The 25,126-nt window shown below is 48.3% G+C and overlaps 1 protein-coding gene across 3 annotated transcripts in view; it reads left to right on the forward strand.

Moving 5' to 3' along the window:
• The window catches only part of SKP2 (S-phase kinase associated protein 2), a 29,334-nt gene extending 12,709 nt beyond the window's left edge, over nucleotides 1-16,625 (forward strand). For 2 of the 3 annotated variants that reach the window (XM_084781461.1, XM_084781462.1), the window contains exons 4-10: nucleotides 2,944-3,087; nucleotides 4,407-4,541; nucleotides 5,820-5,918; nucleotides 6,652-6,782; nucleotides 10,622-10,673; nucleotides 10,808-10,915; nucleotides 14,846-16,625. In XM_084781461.1, the coding sequence (XP_084637587.1) occupies nucleotides 2,944-3,087; nucleotides 4,407-4,541; nucleotides 5,820-5,918; nucleotides 6,652-6,782; nucleotides 10,622-10,673; nucleotides 10,808-10,915; nucleotides 14,846-15,059 (883 nt within the window). In that variant the 3' untranslated portion in view covers nucleotides 15,060-16,625. The remainder of the gene's footprint in view (nucleotides 1-2,943; nucleotides 3,088-4,406; nucleotides 4,542-5,819; nucleotides 5,919-6,651; nucleotides 6,783-10,621; nucleotides 10,674-10,807; nucleotides 10,916-14,845) is intronic. The other variant, XM_084781463.1, reaches the window with a different exon arrangement.
• The last annotated feature ends 8,501 nt before the right edge of the window (nucleotides 16,626-25,126 follow it).

A 25,126-nucleotide genomic window follows, 5' to 3' on the forward strand; every position in this document is an offset into this window, starting at 1 on the left:
ATGTAAGGTGGCCATAATTGCGCCTTCTTCGTGGGATAGTCCTAGGGATAAAAATGAACCGTGCCGTTCAGTGCCTGGATCTTAGGCATGCTGAACAAGGGCCATGTGGGTGGTCTTAGCTGGTTCTGGGATGTTCTTAAAGTGTGCATACATGAAGGGTGTGAACCAGGAAGGCAGGAGCAGGCGTGAGGTAAGGAAGGATTCTGTAGTTGCTGTTCCTGGTGTGCTGGGATTACACCCAGAGCCTCAGACATGTGAGGGGAGAGCTTTCAGCCCCGAGCCACACACCCTCCCAGGCCCAAGCTTTGGCAGTATTCTCAGCAGACGAACAGGTTTGCACAGCAGTGGTTGTATGTCGCCACCCCCATCCAAGGGACTCCACACACACACACAAGATATGCGTTTGTTCACACACACACACAAAAAAAAATCTATTAAACTCTTAAAAACTCTGCACATATTTAAGGTATGCAGTCTGTGATGTTTTGCTATAGGTGTAGAACCCTAAATAGCTACTGTACTAAAGCAAATTAACAAACCTGTAATCTTACATAGTTATTTTTCCAGGGGTGTGAGTGTGACTAAAGCACCTAAAATAAACTCTTTAGCAAAAATTCCCAGCCAGGCATGGTGGCGCACACCTGTAATCCCAGCGCTTTGGGAGACAGAGGCAGGCAGACCCTCTGTGAGTTCGAGTCCAGCCTGGCCTATGAAGCAAGTCCAGAACAGCCAAAGCTACACAGAGAAACCCTGTCTTGAAAAACTAAACAAAACAAAACAAAAAATTGCAAATCCAGAACACTATTACTAATGCTTACACAGCACGTTAGCTCCCAGGATTTGTTCCTCCTGTGTCTCTTCGCCTCCCTAGCGCCTTTGACCTCCACCTCCCCTTTGGCCCAGCAGTCACCTCCACTGCGCTAGAGTAATGACTGCCATAGCAACCTAACCCGCCACACAGAGCAGAATGACAGGTTTGCCCTGGTCTAGTTTATGAGTTGAAGAAACCACAGGGTCAGGGACAGTAGCTTGTGGCAGGAACGTTAGGCTGAGACTGAGGCTTTGTTAGCTCCCCAGCCCTAACCGTTCCCAGTAACATTTGCCTCAGGGTTGGGGTGGCTGTTGAATCCATCTTCCCTTTCCGTGTTAACACTGTGTTATTTGGGGCCGACTTGTCCTGGATTGTTCTAGAATAGTAAGCCAGCTGTTGTTTCCTTCTTTGAAAGGAGAGACATTGAGGTCTGGGATAGCGAGAGAATCATCTGCTGTAAGTAGATGTGAGTGTGAACAAGCGACAGAAAGCATGCCACTTCCTTAAGGATACCTTTTACAGGCTACCTTTTTAATAGTCAAATCATACACCAGCAAAGTTCTAGGAGCAAAATTACTTCAGAACTGGCCAAGAGAGTGTTTATATACTTTATCTTATTTTTTTTTAGCATTGTGTAGTAAGCAGGTTATATTTGGAAATATATATACAGATACATATATGCATGTAACATCAATTAATTTAAAAAGAAGTCATTGGTTGTTTACTTATTGTTCTAAGATTAGGTCTAGTTCCATCCATTTGCGTACACATCTCAGTTTTCCTTGTTTTGATAGCTTGTAGTATCCCATAGTGTACATGCACCACAGTTTCTGTATCCATTCTTTGAACAAGGGACATCTAGATTGTTTCCAGGTTCTGACTATTACAAATAAGGCCGCTATGAACATAGTTGAGCAAATGTCCTTGTGTGGTGGAGCATCTTTCGGGTATATGCTCAGGAGTGATACAGCTGGGTCTTGAGGTAAAGCTATTCACAGTTTTCTGAGAAAGTACCAGATTTATATCTGAAGTGGTTGTGCAAGTTTGCACTCCCACCAGCAATGTGCTGTCCACATCCTTGCCAGCATGTGCTGTCACTTCTGGGTTTTTTAATGTTTTTTATTTTTTTACGTATACATTTATATATATATGTATATATGTGTATATATGTATATGTGTGTGTGTGTGTATGTGTGTGTGTGTGTGTGTGTGTATAATAAGATACATACAGCAAGAAGAACCACAAAACTATCGGGAATTATATTAATGTTACATTCATAGTGTTTTGGACATTTGTACTTGGCAACCTTGAAGAAAATATCTTTCCTATCTTGGTGAGTCTAAAACTGTGAATGTAAATCAATATCTGTCATATCTCATTTCAAATGTGTTTAAAAGAGAAAATTCTAGTGCACTAAAGTGTGTTGAGGATGTTCCTTCATGTGCTCACACTTCACACTTTCTCTTGCTCTCTCAATTGAACTCGATTGTGAACATTAACACTCTTACCAAAGGGGCTGAAGAGATGGCTCAGCGGTTAAGAGTGCCTGTTGCTCTCCCAGTGGACATCAGGCATCTCACAACCACCTGTAGCTGTAGCTGGCCTTGGAAGACACACACACACACACACACACACACACACACACACACACACACACGGCATTTACTTAAAAACAGAAATATACATGTAAATAAAACATAAAATAAAGCTTTAAAAAGAAACATTGGGGAATGTATGTATGTTAGAAACTACATATAACCTAGTATTTCCCTCTTTCCTGTAAAATTAACATAAATATGTACACACATCAGTGCATGTAAATACTGAACAGAGCCAACCTGTGACTTTTTTTTTTTTCTAGATTTTACTCTCTGGCTCCAGATTATTAGCAGTTCTAGCTTTAGCATTGGGTAATCTAGATTGAAAACAGGAAGAAATGTGGAAGCTTACTGATACTATGATCAAGAAATATTTAGTATTGAGTAGTGAACTTGGAAGCAAAAGCCCTTCAGATTTGCTTTAAGGAGATCCAGTGCCCGTGTCCTCCATGTTTGTCATGACTTAAAGACCCCCAGGGTCCCCAGAATTCACTGTGGTCAACTTAGCAAATCAAGCACCCTCTCTGTTTTAGGCTCGATGAGTCTCTCTGGCATTCCCTGGACCTTGCAGGTAAAAACCTGCACCCCGATGTGACGGTCCGCTTGCTCTCTCGAGGGGTGGTCGCCTTCCGGTGCCCAAGGTCGTTTATGGAGCAACCACTGGGTGAAAGTTTCAGGTAAAAAAAAGAAATGACCGAATGTCAAGGCGTAAACCACTCACACTTCTGTGTGTGTGTGTGTGTGTGTGTGTGTGTGTGTGTGTGTGTGTGTAGGTTTAAGCCTATGACAGGCTGTCTGTAGTGTGGGCTGTCAGTTGCAAAATGTGGGCCTCCGGCTTGAAGCATGGCTTGCGTGGCAGAGCTGCTGTTGGGCCTTCCCTAGCATCACTTAGAACATCTGAGGGTGTGGCTCGGTATTAGAGCGGCTTATGCAAGACCTGGGGTTCATCCCATTCTCCAAAAGGAAAACAGTGTCCATTTAGCACCCCAGGATGAGTGCTCAGCAGTGGCCTAAGCTGTACCCCATCCACATCGGAAACTGGGAGCCTGCTGCTTCCATCCCCACTGCCCACCCATGACAAAGTGGGGTGGGGAGCATCCCCGTAGAGCCTCATAGGCTTTCTGTCCCATCACGGACAGGCTTGCAACCTGAAAAAAAAAAATGCCTTCTTTTTTGTTTTGTAGACTGTTTTGAAAAAAAAAAAGAAAAACTTCTCTGGTGCTGCAAAAGTATGGAATGCTAAGGTTTCGTGCTATCTGGTGCCTGAGAAGAATGGCTAGATATGGAAGAGAAAAGCAAGCTAAAGACAGTAGACCATTTCTCCATTCCAGTACACACACACACACACACACACACACACACACACACACACACACACACACACACACACACACACTGCAGTTCCCCCTTAGCCTCTCCCTGTGTTTGCGCCAGGATTTGCCCTTCTTCTCCGCATGCTGTTCTCAGACAAGCTGTGCCCTGGGCGCCCACCTCACTCCCAGGTTCTCAAACCTTTCCACTACTAGCCTAGTCCTCTTCCTAGTTCTTAGTGCCACCTACCTAAAAGCTCCTGCCCCTGACCTTCTTCTGAGGGCTTCAGTGTTAGCACAGCTGGTTCCTCCACTGTCCTCCTCCTCTTAGGAAACGTTGTTGCTCATCCACTCAACCCTCCCCAGGAGCCAGGAGTTGTCGCAGGCTTGCCCCACCCCTGGGCACGTGTCCCCACCCCATTCTTGTCCTGCCCACCTTTTAATTTTCTGACTGAGACCGTGTTGGCAGTGATGTCTGCACTTGGCAAATCTTGAATTTAAAAAAAAAAAATTAATGAGGATGGGAATTATCCAGAAGCCAGTTTTATGACCAGATCTTTATTCAATATTTAAAATGTGTATTTAGCTTGGTGTGTGTGTGGAGGGGGGGGCGGGGTTGTTTGGACTGGACCGGAATGTGCTCATGTGAGTCCCCTCACCAGGCCTCTTCTCTCCTCTGTATTCAGCTCTTTGCGTGTCCAGCACATGGACCTGTCGAACTCGGTTATAAATGTGTCAAACCTCCACGGGATTCTGTCTGAGTGCTCCAAGCTACAGAACCTAAGCCTGGAAGGCCTGCAGCTTTCAGATCCCATTGTCAAGTGAGTAACACCTAAAGTATGTCATAAAGACAGTAGCTTTGGGCAGATCTCTGTGAGTGTGAGGCCACCCTGGTCTACAAAGTGAGTCCAAAACAGCCAGGGCTACACAGAGAAGCCCCGCTGCAAACAAACAAAAGACAATTATGTATGTTTGCTTTATGTACAATGTTTCTTGTCTATGGCTACAGTGTTCTTACATACATGGCCAGAAGGACACACCAAATATCCAGAACTGTGTAGGATTTTGAAGAAAGCACACAGTTGGATGCTAACCATATCTGCCAGACCCTATTCTAGGTGTGCGAGATGAAAGGCTGAACACTGGTTTGTGCCTCATTCACGGGTGAGACAGATAATTACACTGCAGTGTTTGTTCGGTGGATTGGTGCTTGTGTGCAACATACAGGGAGGGCAGCCTTCTCAGAGTAGTGACCTGTAGCCTGGCCACTAACGCTATTCAGGTGGAGGATGCCCAAGCGCTGGGGCAGTGGACACAGCCTCAGTGCAGCTGCTGCCATCCTGAACTCCTTACTAAGTAGCTGGGAGTTCCTGGAGATCAGGGAGATGAGGAGAACCGTTTCTATGGAGACTTGGGTAGGTGCAAGAGGGCCACAAAGCACGGTGTATCATGGGACATGGAAGAGCCATGTCACATTGAGATGTATTTGATTAATTCGCTATCGAGGCCCAAGTTAGACCATGCACTATGCAGGTGACGTATGATGAGGCCTGATGTAAAGGATGGAACAGGCATGGTAGCAGAGAAGCTGAGCCTAGTCCTGAGGGCGAGCAGCGAGCTCTCCTCCTTTCCGTCTGTGTGAAATCTGAGGCACAGGAAGGCTGGCCAGCTTGTCCAAGTTCACAGTTACTCAAAGCAAACCAAGACTGAACTCTGCTCCCCACGAGGGGAAGGCAAGCCTTTTAACATAAAAGACGCAGTCGTTGGGGTTGCTTGTACACTGGAACTGCAAGTACTTGGCAAACCTTTCCCTGCATTACGCCCTTTGACCCTGTCTCCAGCCCCAGCAAGGTGCTCTTGCCAGCTTGCCGGTGAGTAGCCGAAACACGTTGCTCAGTTGTGTCAAAGATGATGCAATGTGGATTCTAAGCCCACTTCTGAGTCACAAGCTTGTGTGCCTAATTACTATTCACTCACACACATGCACACACACACACACACACACACACACACACACACACACACACACACACAGGGACACACACACAAGGATTCACCACTGGTGTAATTTATCCTCCAGGCCTTTTTCTCTTTTCTAGAACTCTTGCCCAGAATGAAAACTTGGTGCGACTTAACCTCTGTGGGTGCTCTGGATTTTCTGACTCTGCCGTGGCCACCCTGCTAAGCAGCTGCTGCAGGTAAGGGAAGGTCTCAGCTGTCCTAGCGGAGCGTGCATCAGAGGCAGTTCAGCTCCGCATCGGCGTGCCCGGCTGCATCGTCAGTGAGAGGAGACATGGTGTGGAGCGTGCACAAGAGCGTGTGTGGGGGCTCCTTGTCTTAACCGGCTCATGGTCTCTCTGGTACACCATTTGTATCTGTGTCTCCTCAGTGATCTGTGAAAGGTAAACCTGCCTGCGGGTCGGAATATCATGAGGCAGACAGGATGTACAGCGCTGCATTCAGTCAGCGGGGATGCAGAGGGAGGAGGGTAGGCACTGCTGCTGAAACTCGATGGCTTTCCTAGCAGAGTATAGCATCTTGTATAGCATCTTCGCCTCTTCCCTCAGGACTCGATCTGCGGTTCCTATAAAGCATTTGAATTGAAAGCTGTGTGTGTTTTCTGACAACAATCTAGCTGGTTTGAGAAAGAAACATACAGGCTACAGTTTTCAGCTGCCTGCCAGAAGGAGGGGTGCTTGCTGAGGCCTTTGCGCAGATCACCTGCTAACTTGCAGGACAGAGGAGTTTAGAGTAGAGAGTGCCATTTCAAATGAGCAACACAAACGAGGTGGTCTGTGCATGACGTGGTAGTGAGCCCGGTTTTAAACTCTGTGTGTGCGCACGCGCATGCGTGGGCACGAGCGGGCAGCTTGTCACCCTCGTCCCTCTGCTGGCTTCATGCTTTCCCGTTGCCCTTCCTCCTCCATGCAGACTGGATGAGCTGAACCTCTCCTGGTGCTTCGACTTCACGGAAAAGCACGTGCAAGCGGCTGTGGCGCATTTACCAGACTCCATCACCCAGCTGAACCTCAGCGGCTACCGAAAGAACCTCCAGAAAACAGGTTAGAGCGCGTGGGTCAGGCACAAGGCTTCAGCAGTGATAGATTCGCTTTGTGGTGGGTCTGGGAAGTTTCCACTCCCTTCTCCCTCAGTCCAGAGCACGTGCTTTTGTGTCTCCAGCGGAGGAATTACTCACCAAAGAGTTAGGTAAAGATAAAATAGCTCCTGACCTGGAGTCAAGCTGAGTTCAGGACCTAGATGGAGAATCTTTTTTTTTTTTTTAAATTAATTTACTCAGATTACATCTCAGTTGTTATCTCCTGACTTGTATCCTCCCATTCCTCCCTCCCTCCCTCTTTCACCCTATTCCCCTCCCTTAGGTCTGTGACAGAAGGGGACCTCCTCCCCTACCATATGGTCACAGCCTAACAAGTCTCATCCTTGTAGCCTGCTTATCCCTTCTCTGAGTGCCACCAGGCCTCCCCACCGAGGGGAAGTGGTCAAATATGGGGTACCAGAGTTCATGTCAGAGTCAATCCACGCTCTCCACACAACTGTGGAGAATGTGCTGTCCATTGGCTAGATCTGGGTAGGGGTTCTAGCTGCGTGTGTGCATGCATGTGCAAGTGGATATGCAGGTGTGTATCTGAAAACCAGAGGTCTCTTGCCTGTATCCATGCCTGTGTCTCACATGTATTCATTGCCTGTGGGGGCCAGAAGGAGACATCCGACCTTCTGGATCTGGAATTAACAGGCTGCTTAGTTGCCATGTGGTTTCTAGGAAACAAACTCCCCTGCTTGGCAAGGGCAGCAAGTGCTCTTAACCATCTTTCCAGCTGTTCTACCTTGCTTTTGAGACAGGGTATCTCTCTGACCCTGGAGCTCACTCATGTTGCTGGACTGACTGGTGGGCCAACCCACAGGACCCTCCTGCCTCTGCTTGCCCAGACCTTAGGTTACCGGTCAATGCTCCCACATCTAGGTTTTTTTTTTTACATAGATGTTACAGACCAAGCTCAAGTTTTTGTACTTATTCACTTAGCCAACTCCCCAGACCCAGAACTACTTTTTGTTTTTGTTTTTCAAGACAAGATAGCCCTGGCTGTCCTGGAACTTTGTAGACCAGGCTGGCCTCAAACTCAGAGATCCACTGCCTCTGCCTCCCACGTGCTGGGATTAGAGGCGTGTGCCACCACAGCCCAGCCCAGAACCACTTTTAATAAACAAAATGACTATGCAAACCCCGATGTAAAAGTAGGTTACTACATAAAGTCAGTGCTCTGTATCCATGTGTTCTGCGTCCAGATTGAACTATTAACAGATCAAAAATACTCAGGAAGAAAATTGCATCTGTATTGAATGAACATCCAGTAACAACTGCTCACACAACATTTACATCATGTTAGGTACTATAAGTAAGCAGCCGAGATGTGCACAGTGACTTCAGTGTCCTTGGATTTGAACATCCAAATGGGATCTTGGAATCATCTATCTCCCAGGGACCCATAAGGATGACTGTGAGAAATGGCAATCTTTGCTTGCAAAGAGAAATTTGTCTCAACGCAGTGGTGCTGCTGCCACCTAGTGGTTAGAGGCAAGAAATGCTTCTGGACAGAGCATAGCACTGAAAAATTATTTTAGGAGCCATCTAGCCCAAAATGTCAGCAGTTAAAGGTTTTAAATTCCTGCTGAGACCCACCTAATAAGTTCATTTTTATGCCTTCAACTGTTCAATTCAGCCTAAGAGACAATATGCTGGTGAAGCTCACCACTTGGCTGTGCTTTGTGCTGTGGCTGTAACACTGAGAGTCTTAACCTGTACAGAGAAGTCACAAAGGGAATGTTTTCAGCAGCTTCATAGCTGTTAAGTTGAAGAGCTAATATTCAATCTGGGCTGCACAATGCCAGATTAACTTAGGTACTCAAATCAACCCTGCCCGGTGTCCTGAGTGCAGGGTTATTGCACCTGGGTATAGATAATTTGCTTAATGACGTTTTTATTGTGCTTAAAAAGATATGAACCAACCGTCTTGAAATGCTTCTTGACATTTAGGTAGTGTTTGGAAACTACTTCTCTGGGGCTTAATAATAAGTAAGATCTGTCAGACTAATACAAATGCTCCTTGTGAGTGGGCGGAGACTGAAGCCCACTCCCTGTAAGGGACTCACAGCTGAACAACCACCCCTGCCTGTCTTCAGAGGCAGAGATGGGACCCGTACAAGCTGCAGTTGTGCTGTGATTTCCTGTCACTCTCCTTACCCAGCACTTCAACATTTTCCCTTTAAACTGTTTAAATTCTAACTATGGGATTCTATGGTTATTCTCAGAAATCAAGATAACATAAAAAAAATACACAGATCTGCTGTGAGCAGACTTCCTAAAGGGTATGAAAGGCGTTGAAAATATAAGGAGAGTGGACAGGTTGAATGTGGCGGGAGGGAGCTGCCTTTGTGTAGGATGGTCACAGAGGCCCTCTGAGCACATGGGAAATAAATACATAGGAGTTTGTAGAAGAACATTCTGGAACTAGATGTAATTGATGATCAAAGAGAAGGCCTCTTATTTAAACAAGAGAGAAATACATAGAGGTTTGTGGGAGAACATTCCGGAACAAAGGACCGCCATGCAAAGGCCTTTGATACGAGAGTTAATGTATGAGAAGATGGCAGGAGGGAGGCTGCCAACACAGAAGGCAAGAAGCTGTGGAAAGCCGTAACATGACCTGACCTACCCTTGAAAGTATCCACTGTGGCGCCATGTTGGGAAAAGGCTGGGGGGGGGGCGCAGGACAATTAGGAAACAAGGGTGGCTGACGGTTGAGGTGCTAAGAAACTAGATTAAGATGACAGTGCACTGTGTAGCTGTGTGTTTTGTTTTTGTCTTGATGCAAAACAGTTCCTGGCTTTTATTTTACATGTATTTACTTTGGAAAGTGGAGGCTCTGGGGGAGTGTGTCGTGGCAAATGTGTGGCAATCAGAGACCTTGCTGGACTCTGTTTCTCTCCCCACCCTGTGGGTTCCAGGAATGACTTGAACTGTCAGGCTGGACAGCGACTGTTTGTCCTTCCTCGCCCACCCTTATCTCTGTCTCACAAATATCTGTGTGTCCTCTGGACTTCGTGTCATCCTTCCCTTACACAGGACTGTTCATCTGTTCAGCTTATGTCACCATTTTCTGATACTTCTCTATACGCCAAACGTGGCAGGACTTTTGTTATGTGATGAGGCGAGTGTGTCACTATTTAGGCCTGGCTGGCCTTGAACTGGCTCTGTGGACCAGACTGTTCCACGGTTTGCAGCAGTTGTATAACCTCTGCCTCCCTGGTACTGGGAGTACAGGTGTGTACTACCGTGCTTGGTATAAATGTTGAATTTTAAGATTTTTTTTTTGGTACATTATGTATTTTTTCTTTATGTTTAGTCACTTTCACCTAACCCAAGACTCTGAAAATAATTCCCTGAAAGTTGCATTTAAAACATAAATTCCCATGGGATGCACTGGATTGTAATCTGAGTTGGAAGCTCATTTTTACAGCTATGGTACAACAGTTTCTTATTAAGTAGTTCACGAGTTGCTGGAATATTGCTTGGCTTTACGTACTGGCATTTGGTTTTGTTGGGCTGTCTCATTTGCTGTCAGGAATTGGATCTCCTTTTCTTTTTTCAGACAGTCACTACCGCTACCTGAATAGTTGTTACCCAGGGTTTCTCACCGCAGGAGACTGCCAGGTGCTCCCCAGACCTTGCAGGCAGGAAAGTTTGTGTGAAGACAGTCGCTCTGCCTTTTCTAACGTCCAGCTTCTCCAACAGCGTGATGTTGAAGAAAAACACTAAAAGCAAATAGCTTTTCCTCCCTGTTCCTCAGTAACGGTGACCATCACATCTGTTTGTTTCCCCTAGATCTTTGTACCTTAATTAAACGATGCCCCAACCTTGTCCGCCTCGACTTAAGGTACTGTTTGCTTTACATCAAAGTTTGGAGTAGGGTGGTTGCTTGTGACATGGAGGGGGGACCACATGAAGGAATCGGGCAGCAGTACTCCCAGTCTCTGCATGGCCGTGAATCTCTCCTCCTTTCCGTTACAGTGACAGTATCATGCTAAAGAATGACTGCTTCCCAGAGTTCTTTCTGCTCAACTACCTCCAACACCTCTCCCTCAGCCGGTGCTATGACATAGTTCCTGAAACTCTACTGTAAGTATATCTTGCGTTTCCGCTGGTAGGAAGCAGGGACCAGCGCTCAGGAGTAAGATCCATCCTTACTACCGTGCGCAATGCGAACATTAGTATTAATACACCACAGCATGTCTAAGAGGGAATAGCAAAATAGTTCACAAATACTGGCTCAAAATGTCTGGTCATCTTGGGTTGGCAGAGCTCACTGGCACGTGTTACATGTCTGTCTGTCAGCATCATGGTGTTGGAATGCTGGTGTGTGAAGGACTCGGGAAAGGGGAGCTTCCACCTCTAAGGCAGGCCCGAGGGAGTGGGATGGATAGTTCCAGAAGGTCCCGCTCACTCTTAAAGCTTGTATGGGCTTACAGGGAAGTCCTGTTATTCAGTGGTGAGTGCTCCAGATGGCGAAGGAAGGCAAAGAGCTGGCACGTGTATAAGAGCCTGATGCTATCTGAACAGAGGGTATATTGTGTGCGTCCATGAAAGTTAAGAATCTTGTCCGGGCATTGCTTATTTCATCCAAAGGGCTAAGGTTTTCCTTATACCAAACACAAGGCATAGCAGTTTCACTGAAACCCACAAGAGGTCAGTGTCTTGCACTGGGTCCCATGCCCTTCCTTTTTTACTACAGCAGGGTCCTGTGGCTGTTGTACTGTTTAACGTGCTGTCTGAATGTCAGTAGTAATTCTTCTACCCCAAACCTACCTAAAACAAAACAAAAAAACTTTATTCCTCAAGTGAATGGATTAAATCACACAGTTCAATAATAAGTGATCTATCTGTAAGGAGTTCAGTAAAATTGGGAAGTCTCGTAATTATGTGACTGAAATAATCATTTTAACTAGTCTCATGAACCTTAGCTAGTATCCTATTTGGAGGGTAAAAAAAAAAAAGAAAGAAAGAAAAAACACTACCTAAAAAGGACCATTTGACCTGTGTTTCTCTCAAGCAGCTCAAGTCCATATGCATGGAACTCTGATTACACCCCTGCCTGTATTTTCTACCAGCAGGAACTCCTAGGTCCACACAGCAGGGTCTCTCTGGGCGGCTCCGTGGGAAGGGGGATTCTTCTCCTCTGCTTTGTTCTCTCCGCGTTAAGAGAAGCGAAGCGATGCTTACATCCTGCTTCCCCTCTGGCAGGGGCAGGGGAAGGCTGTGACCCCTCGAGGTATCCACTGGGGTCACGGTTTCCCTGCATAGTCGTCCCCACATGGATCAGGGAAGAGTGTGACACTCATCGGAGCTGTGACCCTCTGTATAACTGATTATTCCCCGTCGAACCCTGATCTTTAAACAGATGAGACCCTCAGGGCCTTTAGTTTCCAGTCAGAGCAACAGAGCAGAATGAGAAAGAGATGACGCTGTCCGAGAGCATCATGTGAATACTAGTTGATCCTTTAAGATGAAGCCGTTGTTGGGTCATGCCTGTGATTAGTCTTTCCGGCAACCAACGCATTGGAAGTCGTTGCAGAAACCCTAGTGTCTCAAGGATGCTTGCCACCCAGCAGCCCTCTGCAACTGATAGATAGCTGACGTCTTAGCTTGAGAGTGGCAAGGTAGCATGTGCGTCTTTCATAGTGTTTTAAAATGTTTTTAAAACCTTCAAGTCACCTGCAGACCTTGCAATACTTAACTTTTTCCTTAGTTGGTCTTATCTCACACTGAATTTTCTTAGAAGTATTCCCTCTTTCTCATTCCATTATAAACTCAAGTTGGAGAGAAAACTGACTTGAAATTAAGAGTTCAATATTCGGGCTGGAGAGATGCCTCAGAGGTTAAGAGCACTGGCTGCTTTTCCGAAGGTCCTGAGTTCAATTCCCAGAAACCACATGGTGACTCACAACCATCTATAATGTGATCTGGCGCCCCCTTCTAGAATGCAGGCACACATGCAAGCAGAGCACTGTATACATAATAAATAAATAAATCTTTTTAAAAAAGGAGTTAAATATTCATTAGGTAAGGCATTTGGGGAATATATAAAGGGAAATGAGATCATATAGATGAGCTAAGGAGCAAACCTCAAAGTTTCCGGGTGTTGTTTTCATTGTGTTTGAGACCAGGCTGGCCCATGATCCAGCCTCAGCCTCTTGTGGCGTGAACTAAGAGCCCTAAAAGACATTATCTTACACTTTTACACAAGCCAAAGAACGTCCTGTAAACATTTCCCTTTCTCTTCCACTCTGCAGTCAGATGCGTGGACTTAGTTCTCCAGGGCTGTGGCCAGTGCACACAAGGGGCGGGCGATGCTGGGTTTTCATTCATTGTTGGATCTTGCCCTGCCTTCTGCAGCTCCCTCCTCACAGGTGGCGCAGGGGCACCATGTGGCAGCCTTCCTCCCCGACACCCTCCCAGCGCTGCTGCTTTGCGAGCACTTCTCCTCTGCCGTCTGCCGCCGTCGCTCTGCTCTTCCTCACTCCCACCCCGCTCCTTCTTTTAAATAGCATCCATTTGAGATGACTCACAGCTCGGCTGACTGCATATCCCAGAACCTGAATTCTCTCCCTAGTCTGACTCTGTTCTCAAATGCTCAGCTTTCACACGGGCCTGTGCCAGGGATCGCCGTCACCCTTGGCGATGAGCAGACCCCATCTACAGTGCCCACCCTTTCTCTGTATTCCTCCGTATTCCAGAAGTTAAAGAGGCAGTGTGTCCTCTCAACACTCTATCTGGTCTGTTATGATCTCCTGATCTTACTGCCCCGTTTCAGCAAACACATTTAGTTTTAGATGGTGCTTTCAGTTGCCAGGTTACCCTGCATCTTGCATTCCACAACGCACACTAAATATTGTGGTGCTCGCCTATCGCATTCGTACATTTAGAGGGGTGACAGGAAGACCCAGGGAGCCCGCTCACAGATGCGCCTCAGATCTAATGAGCCATCGGGACTCTTAGACCCATTTGGGGACAACAGTGGTTCTGAGGCAGGTGAGTGGCATAAACTGATGGAGCCTTCAGGAGGATGTCTTGGACACTGAGTGGAACCTTCTGGAAGGCTGAGACTTTGGCAGCCAGGTGACAAGTATTGACTGTGACAACAGAAAGGTCACTGCCGTGCTCACTCATCTCCAGCGGGGTTTGTTGAATTCCCAAAATACACGTTCCCCCTCCTGAGACTTTGCACTGTGTCCCAACCCGGAGCAAACACAGATGAGAGAGAGACGAAGCCGGGCATACAGAAACAATCACCACCCAAACCAGAAACGTGCTTCCTTTGGATAAACAGAGCCACTTTTGTGTGACCCCCGCCCTCCCCCGCCCACCCAAATGTCACTGTTAATACAACTGTATATCACCTGACATGAAGTGCATACAAAAAGGTCTGGCCTCTGAGTAAGAGGGAAAAAAATTAATATGTAGAGAAGAGGTTATCTGTAAACTGGTACCCTAATTTTTCATGTGTAGCGATATAATCCCATGCAAAAAAGAAAATATTCACTAGTGGGTTTCGGTGCAGTAAGGTCTTGTTGATGGTGAGCCATTGCTCAGAAGCCATCTGCCTGCTGGTGGCTTCTGCTGAGAGAGCGTAGTTCAAAGAAATGTCATGTCCAGGCTCCTGAATTGCATGTATCTTGGGGTGGTTCTAATTGACATCACAGTGAAACACTTACTTTACCGTTTCTTGCTTATTAGCTCACATCTCAGTCTCAGTAACGACGCTTCCAGAGATCTGTGTAGATGAAGAATAGAGAAAGGAGGCAAATTCAGTTCAATTAAAAATAATAATTAATCTCAGAGTTCCACAGGAGCCACATGAACAAAACACACAGGCTTGTTTCCGATAGCCACATAGGCCAGGTTGTTGTGTTTCCCTGTGTTCTTTCCTTAAACCGTTTATAATAAATTGTGTTTTTCAGCTGCACTCTATAGACTGATACAAATTATCAACAACAGGCTATAACAGTTAGTCTAACAACTGCCATATATCCTGAAACTTTTCCTTTCCAGTGAACTTGGAGAAATCCCCACACTGAAAACACTACAAGTGTTTGGAATCGTGCCAGATGCTACCCTCCAGCTGCTGAGAGAAGCCCTCCCTCATCTGCAGATCAACTGCGCCTACTTCACCACCATTGCGAGGCCAACTGTGGACTACAAAAAGACCCCGGAAATCTGGGGCATCAGGTGCCGCCTGACTCTGCAGAAGCCCAGCTGTGTGTGAGGTGCTTCCCGCAGGCTGGGGTCTGTCCTCTTCCTGTGGAGCGAGGCGCACAGGCAGCAGATCCAATCGCTGGAGCCCTGCTCACTGTTCCTATTGGCTTTTACCTTAGACTTCATCCCACACGTATGTAAGGGAATCATTTGCAAAGGGCAATTATGAAGTGTTGCTTTGTCAAAAACTGTACAGATGATTCTACCAGTGCTGTTGCCTTAGGAGCCTAAGTGTTAGGTCTCTGCAAATATTAGGTGAGCCTATTATTTCAAAATAGCTTTTTAAAGCAAAATTTGAGCCAACTTCCAAGTGCCCTTCTGATTAAGTCTATTTAGAATCAAGTTTTTTAAAATATCCCTGGCTAATAATTTTCATGGTGTTTGTCCTAACTTTTTCTATCTTATTTAATTATTCAGTATTTTATAAAACTTGATTTCACAGAACAATAAGCTATATGTATGGTAGCCTGGGCAGAAAGCGGCAGAGGCTGGTAGCTTCTGAGGCAGTCTCTTCTGGGAATTAACACATTTCAACTTTGTATGCAGGTATGAGGCTAGTTCAGTAGAAACACAGTCCTGGTTATGCACCCTGAACTCTAAATGAGAAGCAGAAACACAGAGAGACACAGCCAGGATAGAATTGGTGTAGGGTTTCTAAAACCAGGTTAATATGAAGTGTGCTTTAACGTTGTTAGGTACTATGTATGCTGTATTCCCAGAATCCTATGTTAGTTGGGGAGATCTACGTGTGCTCTTTTAACTTTATAATCCATTTATGTTACTACGTGGGTTGTTTAGCTTTTTAAAATTACTCGTTTGTTTTAGAAATGTGCTATTATTCTACTCAGCATCCTTGAGAAGTCAGACAAAAAAATGCTGAGGTGATCTTGTTTGCTGCTCCTTCCTTCCTTTAGCCCTGCATCTATTTTTTTTATATTACTCTGAAGTCAAGGACTTGAAATTCTTTTAAGTGATCTTTCACAATAATTGCTCGAAGCTGCCCTAAAGTTCCTTAGCTAGAACTGGTTTCTCTCCGTCAGAGACCACACGAGCAGCAGCAGCACATGGAGGGCGTCTGAGCCCGTGCTCCGACTTCACGGGAGTGGTTAAGACTTGCCAGGTGCTAGGAAGCCTTCTGATAACATGCGGGTTTTAACACTTGAAGCAAAAAGATCAACTTGTGTTTCTTAGAAAGTCGAAAGGAAAAAAACAATTTTGGTAGTTACCTTTAGAGTATGACAGAGCCACAATCCATTTTATCAACAACTTTTACTGTTACAGCGATATGGAGTGTCTTCCTCTGCTAAGATGGAAAGACCATTTGGAAGCGCCACACAGCAATGTTTATGCTCCAGATTCCTAGTAGTTAAAGAAGTGCTAACTGCTACTTGAAACAATTGTTTACAGATTAGTGACAGGCCTATGGTGGGCGCCCCCAGAACACAGTCCCTGCTCCTCCTTACTCAAGTCCAGCCGTGGGCTTTTGTGCCAACATGTCGCAGTAATCTGTATTTTTATATGGGATTTCTACTTTTATAGGCTCATTTTAAAATAAAATACATTTTTATAAAAATGAGTGCTTGAGCTACTTTGTATCTCTTTTTTCTACAGTCATTAACTTTAGAAAGCATCCGTTCGTTTGGGTTGCCAGTTGGGTGAGATAAAGTAAGATTTCAGCCATGTGTGCTACCTGTCCACCCGTGCGCTTTGTCACAGAGTCCATAATGCCTCTGGGAACTGTTAAATACAGCCAACCCTAATGTCCTCTCACAAGAATAATGACATTTATAAGATATTTGAATTTTACTGACTAGTGCAACGCTGGAAGTATCTACTGGGTCAGCCCACTGATTCCTATGGCCGTGGTTTAGACAGCACATGCCAGAGCTGCCAATAGCTCAGCCCATTTGAACCCTTCTAGTCAAATGCCAGGCTGGGAGTTCCAAACCATCTAGGCTTACTGCTTCTTTTTAACAGTATCATCATAGTTCTAATGTTTGCTTTTAAATGATGGAAAATGTGAAATATATACATAGGGCCTCATCATCCCCCGTCGGCATTCCAGCTCCTGGCTAGACTCGTTAGGCTGACTCATCCATTCCCTCATATGAAGACAATTATAAAACAACGCAGACTTGTGACTTCATAGATACCTCAGTATACATATAAGATAGCGATTTGGTGTTAGTTCTAAGCACTGAAGGCCAGGACGAGGCTGCAGAGCCGTCTCCCAAGTGTTTCCTTGTTTTTGCAACAAGACCTCATCACGTATCTCACACTTAACTTCAAGATAGCTGTGCAGCACTAGATGGCCTTGAACTTAGGATCCTCTGTCCCCTCCGCCTGTCACATGCTGGGATGACAGGTTTGTGCCACCATGCCCAGTTTAGTTTGATCACTCTCCTTAGTGGCCCATATGTTGCATTCAATGACTGTTTTAGAAGTTAAGCTTTGGCTTTTCTTTCATCCCTGGAAATGTGTATATTAGAGATAAAATTTATACACTGAAGACACTGATTTATATAAAGATAGATGTATGTAGTCTGCATTCTGCAATTGGTTTTAGTGATATCATCCTTGGGAAAAAAAACCTGCTTAGCAGGGTAGGCTGCCCCAGGCACACTGCTTAGCAGGGTTGGCTGCCCCGGGCACACTGCTTAGCAGGGTTGGCTGCCCCGGGCACACTGCTTAGCAGGGTTGGCTGCCCCGGGCACACTGCTTAGCAGGGTTGGCTGCCCCAGGCACACTGCTTAGCAGGGTTAGCTGCCCCAGGCACACTGCTTAGCGGGGTTGGCTGCCCCGGGCACACTGCTTAGCGGGGTTGGCTGCCCCGGGCACACTGCTTAGCGGGGTTAGATGCCCCGGGCACACTGCTTAGCGGGGTTGGCTGCCCCGGGCACACTGCTTAGCGGGGTTAGATGCCCCGGGCACACTGCTTAGCGGGGTTAGATGCCCCGGGCACACTGCTTAGCGGGGTTGGCTGCCCCGGGCACACTGCTTAGCGGGGTTGGCTGCCCCGGGCACACTGCTTAGCGGGGTTGGCTGCCCCGGGCACACTGCTTAGCGGGGTTGGCTGCCCCGGGCACACTGCTTAGCGGGGTTGGCTGCCCCGGGCACACTGCTTAGCGGGGTTGGCTGCCCCGGGCACACTGCTTAGCGGGGTTGGCTGCCCCGGGCACACGGCTTAGCGGGGTTAGATGCCCCGGGCACACGGCTTAGCGGGGTTGGCTGCCCCGGGCACACGGCTTAGCGGGGTTGGCTGCCCCGGGCACACTGCTTAGCGGGGTTGGCTGCCCCGGGCACACTGCTTAGCGGGGTTAGCTGCCCCGGGCACACTGCTCATTGTCATCAGCTGGCAATTAGATCTAACTCTGTGCAACAAGAGGCATTTGGTGGATAAGGTTTGATGCAGTGTTAAGCATCAGGCTCCACTGCGTGTTTGTGTGTGCATGTGACTGTGTGTGTGCGTGTGTCCATCTGTCTGTCTGTCTGTGTCTGTGAGTCTCTACAGGTAACTGGAGACCAGAAAGTAGGTCTCATGGATCTAGAGTTGCAGGCCGCAGGGTCCTCTTCAGGTATAGACTTGCTTTATCTCCAGCTCCTTATCTACTCAGTGATTTTCTGTAAAATACCTTGAAGTCCACCTGTACCACGTAACCTTCTCATTGTTTTATGCCCTCTAATCCCTCATACATACATACATAAAGTAAAACATAAACAGCATTTAATATAACTGAAACATTCTTGCGGAGGTTCATTTTTGCGATGGGATATACACATATTTCAGTCAGACTTTTAGCCCACACTTCTCCCCACCTCCAGAGGGTTGGGATTACAGTTGGGCGGTGTATTTACTCTTATCTTCTCTCGCCACTATTATATCATAGTACTTATGCTATCCCTGGGTTGTTTTAGTACCCCGAAGTATGAAGATACAGACAAACGAACACTGTGGCTCCTAGCGATATAGATTCTAAATTTGTTTTATTCATAGCAAGCCAGCCTGCGTCCTTACAAAGACTATTTATCATTCTTCTGTGTGTGGTATACGTGCAGGGGTGGGTGGGTGCTGTGTGGTATACGTGCAGGTGTGGGTGGGTGCTGTGTGGTATACGTGCAGGTGTGGGTGGGTGCTGTGTGTGATATATGCACAGGTGTGGGTGGGTGCTGTGTGGTATACACGCAGGTGTGGGTGGGTGCTGTGTGGTATATGTGCAGGTGTGAGAGGGTGCTGTGTGGTATACGTGCAGGTGTGGGTGGGTGCTGTGTGTTATACATGCAAGTGTGGGTGGGTGCTGTGTGGAATTCGCACAGGTGTGAGTGGAATCTGTGTGTGGTATATGTGCAGGTGTGAGTGGGTGCTTTGTGGTATACATGCTGGTGTGAGTGGGAGCTGTGTTTGGTATATGTGCAGGTGTGAGTGGGTACTGTGTGTGGTATATGTGCAGGTGTCGGTGGGTGCTGTGTGGTATACATGCAAGTGTGGGTGGGTGCTGTGTGGAATTCGCACAGGTGTGAGTGGGTGCTGTGTGTGGTATATGTGCAGGTGTGAGTGGGTGCTTTGTGTGGGTGCTGTGTGTGGTATATGTGAAGGTGTGAGTGGGTGCTTTGTGGTATACATGCTGGTGTGAGTGGGGGCTGTGTTTGGTATATGTGCAGGTGTGAGTGGGTACTGTGTGGTAGACGTGAATGAGTGGGTGGGTGCTGTGTGTGGTATATGTGCAGGTGTGGGTGGGTGCTGTGTGGTATACATGCAGGTGTGGGTAGGTGCTGTGTGGTATACATGCAGATGTGGGTGGGTGCTGTGTGTGGTATACGTGCAGGTGTGGGTGGGTGCTGTGTGGTATACGTGCATGTGTGGGTGGGTGCTGTGTGGTATACGTGCAGGGGTGGGTGGGTGCTGTGTGTGGTATACCTGCAGGTGTGGGTGGGTGCTGTGTGGTATCCGTGCACGTGTGGGTGGGTGCTGTGTGTGGTATACGTGCAGGTGTGGGTGGGTGCTGTGTGTGGTATACCTGCAGGTGTGGGTGGGTGCTGTGATGTATACGTGCAGGTGTGGGTGGGTGCTGTGTGTGATATATGCACAGGTGTGGGTGGGTGCTGTGTAGTGTACACGCAGGTGTGTGTGGGTGCTGTGTGGTATACATGCAGGTGTGGGTAGGTGCTGTGTGGTATACATGCAGATGTGGGTGGGTGCTGTGTGTGGTATACGTGCAGGTGTGGGTGGGTGCTGTGTGGTATACGTGCATGTGTGGGTGGGTGCTGTGTGGTATACGTGCAGGGGTGGGTGGGTGCTGTGTGTGGTATACCTGCAGGTGTGGGTGGGTGCTGTGTGGTATCCGTGCAGGTGTGGGTGGGTGCTGTGTGTGGTATACCTGCAGGTGTGGGTGGGTGCTGTGTGTGGTATACCTGCAGGTGTGGGTGGGTGCTGTGATGTATACGTGCAGGTGTGGGTGGGTGCTGTGTGTGATATATGCACAGGTGTGGGTGGGTGCTGTGTAGTGTACACGCAGGTGTGTGTGGGTGCTGTGTGTGATATATGCACAGGTGTGGGTGGGTGCTGTGTGGTATACGTGCAGGTGTGGGTGGGTGCTGTGTGGTATACGCACAGGTGTGGGTGGGTGCTGTGTGGTATATGCACAGCTGTGGGTGGGTGCTGTGTGTGGTATACGTGCAGGTGTGGGTGGGTGCTGTGTGTGGTATACGTGCAGGTGTGGGTGGGTGCTGTGTGGTATACGTGCAGGTGTGGGTGGGTGCTGTGTGGTATATGCACAGGTGTGGGTGGGTGCTGTGTGGTATACATGCAGGTGTGGGTGGGTGCTGTGTGGTAAAAGCACAGGTGTGGGTGGGTGCTGTGTGTGGTATTCGTGCAGGTGTGGGTGGGTGCTGTGTGTGATATATGCACAGGTGTGGGTGGGTGCTGTGTGGTATACACACAGGTGTGGGTGGGTGCTGTGTGGTATACACGCAGGTGTGGGTGGGTGCTGTGTGTGGTATACGTGCAGGTGTGGGTGGGTGCTGTGTGTGGTATACGTGCAGGTGTGGGTGGGTGCTGTGTGGTATACATGCAGGTGTGGGTGGGTGCTGTGTGGTAAAAGCACAGGTGTGGGTGGGTGCTGTGTGTGGTATACGTGCAGGTGTGGGTGGGTGCTGTGTGTGATATATGCACAGGTGTGGGTGGGTGCTGTGTGGTATACACACAGGTGTGGGTGGGTGCTGTGTGGTATACACGCAGGTGTGGGTGGGTGCTGTGTGTGGTATACGTGCAGGTGTGGGTGGGTGCTGTGTGGTATACACGAAGGTGTGGGTGGGTGCTGTGTGGTATACACGAAGGTGTGGGTGGGTGCTGTGCGGTATACACGCAGGTGTGGGTGGGTGCTGTGTGTGGTATACGTGCAGGTGTGGGTGGGTGCTGTGTGGTATACGTGCAGGTGTGGGTGGGTGCTGTGTGGTATACGTGCAGGTGTGGGTGGGTGCTGTGTGGTATACGTGCAGGTGTGTGTGGGTGCTGTGTGTGATATATGCACAGGTGTGGGTGGGTGCTGTGTGGTATATGTGCAGGTGTGGGTGGGTGCTGTGTGGTATATGTGCAGGTGTGGGTGGGTGCTGTGTAGTGTACACGCAGGTGTGTGTGGGTGCTGTGTGTGATATATGCACAGGTGTGGGTGGGTGCTGTGTGGTATACGTGCAGGTGTGGGTGGGTGCTGTGTGGTATACGCACAGGTGTGGGTGGGTGCTGTGTGGTATATGCACAGCTGTGGGTGGGTGCTGTGTGTGGTATACGTGCAGGTGTGGGTGGGAGCTGTGTGTGGTATACGTGCAGGTGTGGGTGGGTGCTGTGTGGTATACGTGCAGGTGTGGGTGGGTGCTGTGTGGTATATGCACAGGTGTGGGTGGGTGCTGTGTGGTATACATGCAGGTGTGGGTGGGTGCTGTGTGGTAAAAGCACAGGTGTGGGTGGGTGCTGTGTGTGGTATACGTGCAGGTGTGGGTGGGTGCTGTGTGTGATATATGCACAGGTGTGGGTGGGTGCTGTGTGGTATACACACAGGTGTGGGTGGGTGCTGTGTGGTATACACACAGGTGTGGGTGGGTGCTGTGTGGTATACACGCAGGTGTGGGTGGGTGCTGTGTGTGGTATACGTGCAGGTGTGGGTGGGTGCTGTGTGTGGTATACGTGCAGGTGTGGGTGGGTGCTGTGTGGTATATGCACAGCTGTGGGTGGGTGCTGTGTGTGGTATACGTGCAGGTGTGGGTGGGTGCTGTGTGGTATACGTGCAGGTGTGGGTGGGTGCTGTGTGGTATACGTGCAGGTGTGGGTGGGTGCTGTGTGTGATATATGCACAGGTGTGGGTGGGTGCTGTGTGGTATACACGCAGGTGTGGGTGGGTGCTGTGTGTTATACATGCAAGTGTGGGTGGGTGCTGTGTGGTATATGTGCAGGTGTGAGAGGGTGCTGTGTGGTATACGTGCAGGTGTGGGTGGGTGCTGTGTGTGATATATGCACAGGTGTGGGTGGGTGCTGTGTGGTATACACACAGGTGTGGGTGGGTGCTGTGTGGTATACACACAGGTGTGGGTGGGTGCTGTGTGGTATACACGCAGGTGTGGGTGGGTGCTGTGTGTGGTATACGTGCAGGTGTGGGTGGGTGCTGTGTGTGGTATACGTGCAGGTGTGGGTGGGTGCTGTGTGTGGTATACACACAGGTGTGGGTGGGTGCTGTGTGTGGTATACGTGCAGGTGTGGGTGGGTGCTGTGTGGTATACGTGCAGGTGTGGGTGGGTGCTGTGTGGTATACGTGCAGGTGTGGGTGGGTGCTGTGTGTGATATATGCACAGGTGTGGGTGGGTGCTGTGTGGTATACACGCAGGTGTGGGTGGGTGCTGTGTGTTATACATGCAAGTGTGGGTGGGTGCTGTGTGGTATATGTGCAGGTGTGAGAGGGTGCTGTGTGGTATACGTGCAGGTGTGGGTGGGTGCTGTGTGTTATACATGCAAGTGTGGGTGGTATATGTGCAGGTGTGAGTGGGTGCTTTGTGTGGGTGCTGTGTGTGGTATATGTGAAGGTGTGAGTGGGTGCTTTGTGGTATACATGCTGGTGTGAGTGGGGGCTGTGTTTGGTATATGTGCAGGTGTGAGTGGGTACTGTGTGGTAGACGTGAATGTGTGGGTGGGTGCTGTGTGTGGTATATGTGCAGGTGTGGGTGGGTGCTGTGTGGTATACATGCAGGTGTGGGTAGGTGCTGTGTGGTATACATGCAGATGTGGGTGGGTGCTGTGTGTGGTATACGTGCAGGTATGGGTGGGTGCTGTGTGTTGTATATGCACAGGCGTGGGAGGGTGTTGTGTGTGGTATACGCACAGGTGTGGAAGGGTGTTGTGTGGTATAGGTGGAGGTATGAGTGGGTGCTGTGTGTGGTATACGTACAGGTGTCGGTGGGTGCTGTGTGGTATACATGCAGGTGTGGGTGGGTGCTGTGTGTGGAATTCACACAGGTGTGAGTGGGTGCTGTGTGTGGTATATGTGCAGGTGTGAGTGGGTGCTTTGTGGTATATGTGCAGGTGTGAGTGGGGGCTGTGTTTGATATATGTGCAGGTGTGAGTGGGTACTGTGTGGTATACGTGCAAGCATGGGTGGGTGCTGTGTGGTATATGTGCAGGTGTGGGTGGGTGCTGTGTGGTATACGTGCAGTTGTGGGTGGGTGCTGTGTTGTATATGCACAGGCATGGGCGGGTGCTGTGTGTGGTATATGCGCAAGGATGAGTGGGTGCTATGTGGTATACATGCACGTGTGAGTGGGTGCTGTGTGGTATACGCGAATGTGTGGATGGGTGCTGTGTGTGGTATACTTGCAGGTGTGAGTGGGGGCTGTGTGTGGTATACGTGCAGGTGTGGGTGGGTGCTGTGGGTGGTATTTGAGCAGGTATGGATGGGTGCTGTGTGCTATACATGCAGTTGTGAATGGGTGCTGTGTGGTATACGCGCACGTGTGAGTGGGTGCTGTGTGGTATACGTGCAGGTGTGAGTGGGGGCTGTGTGTGGTATACGTGCAGGTGTGGGTGGGTGCTGTGTGTTATACATGCAAATGTGAGTGGGTGCTGTGTGGTATTCGCGCAGGTGTGTGTGGGTGAGTGCTATGTGTGGTATACGCACAGGTGTGAGTGCAGGCTGTGTGTGGTATATGTGCAGGTGTGGGTGGGTGCTGTGTGGTATACGTGCAGGTATTGAGTGGGGTCTGTGTGGTATACGTGCAGGTGTGTGCGGGTGCTGTAGTTGGTATACATGCAGCTGTGGGTGGGTGCTGTGGGTGGTACACCTTAAGGTGTTGTGGGTACTTTGTGGTATACATGCAGGTGTGGGTGGGTGCTGTGTGGTATATGTGCAGGTGTGTGTGGGTGCTTTGTAGTATACGCACAGGTGTAGGTGGGTGCTGTGTGGTATACATGCAGGTGTTGGTGGGTACTGTGTATGGTACACATTAAGGTGTGTGTGGGTGCTTTGTGGTATATGTGCAGGTGTGGGTGGATGCTGTGGGTGGTATGTGTGCAGGTGTGGCTGGTTGCTGTGTGGTGTATGTTCAGGTGTGTGTGGGTGCTGTGTGTAGTATACGTGCAGGTGTGGGTGGGTGCTGTGGGTTCTATACGTGCAGCTGTGGGTGTAGCCTTACTTGACCCTTTCAGCTCATGTGAATATTTTATAATTACTTGTGTCATTTTACTTACATAAAAATTAAATTGTTTTGTATAAGAAAACTATCCATTCAAGAACATAAAAACACGATGGAACATCAAAAATACTCAACTAGGTTATATTTTAAAAAACGCATTTTGAATTCAGCATTTGCCCTCTGGATAAACATATCATCATTCTGTCAAGGAATGGTAGTGAAACAAGTCTACAGTGCAGATTACATGCCTATGGGAGAAAGTCCTGAAACACGGTGTTGGGGGAAACTTGTTTTTTTTTTGGGTTTTTTTGTTGTTGTTGTTTGTTTGTTTGTTTTCTTTTGGAAACTTGGTTTTTATATAGTGATCTCATAAGAATTTAGTAAATAAGAAACAAAGTAAAAAAGGCA

This window comes from Acomys minous (genome assembly GCF_964271855.1).
Source record: "Acomys minous genome assembly, chromosome: 5".
NCBI lineage: Eukaryota > Metazoa > Chordata > Mammalia > Rodentia > Muridae > Acomys > Acomys minous.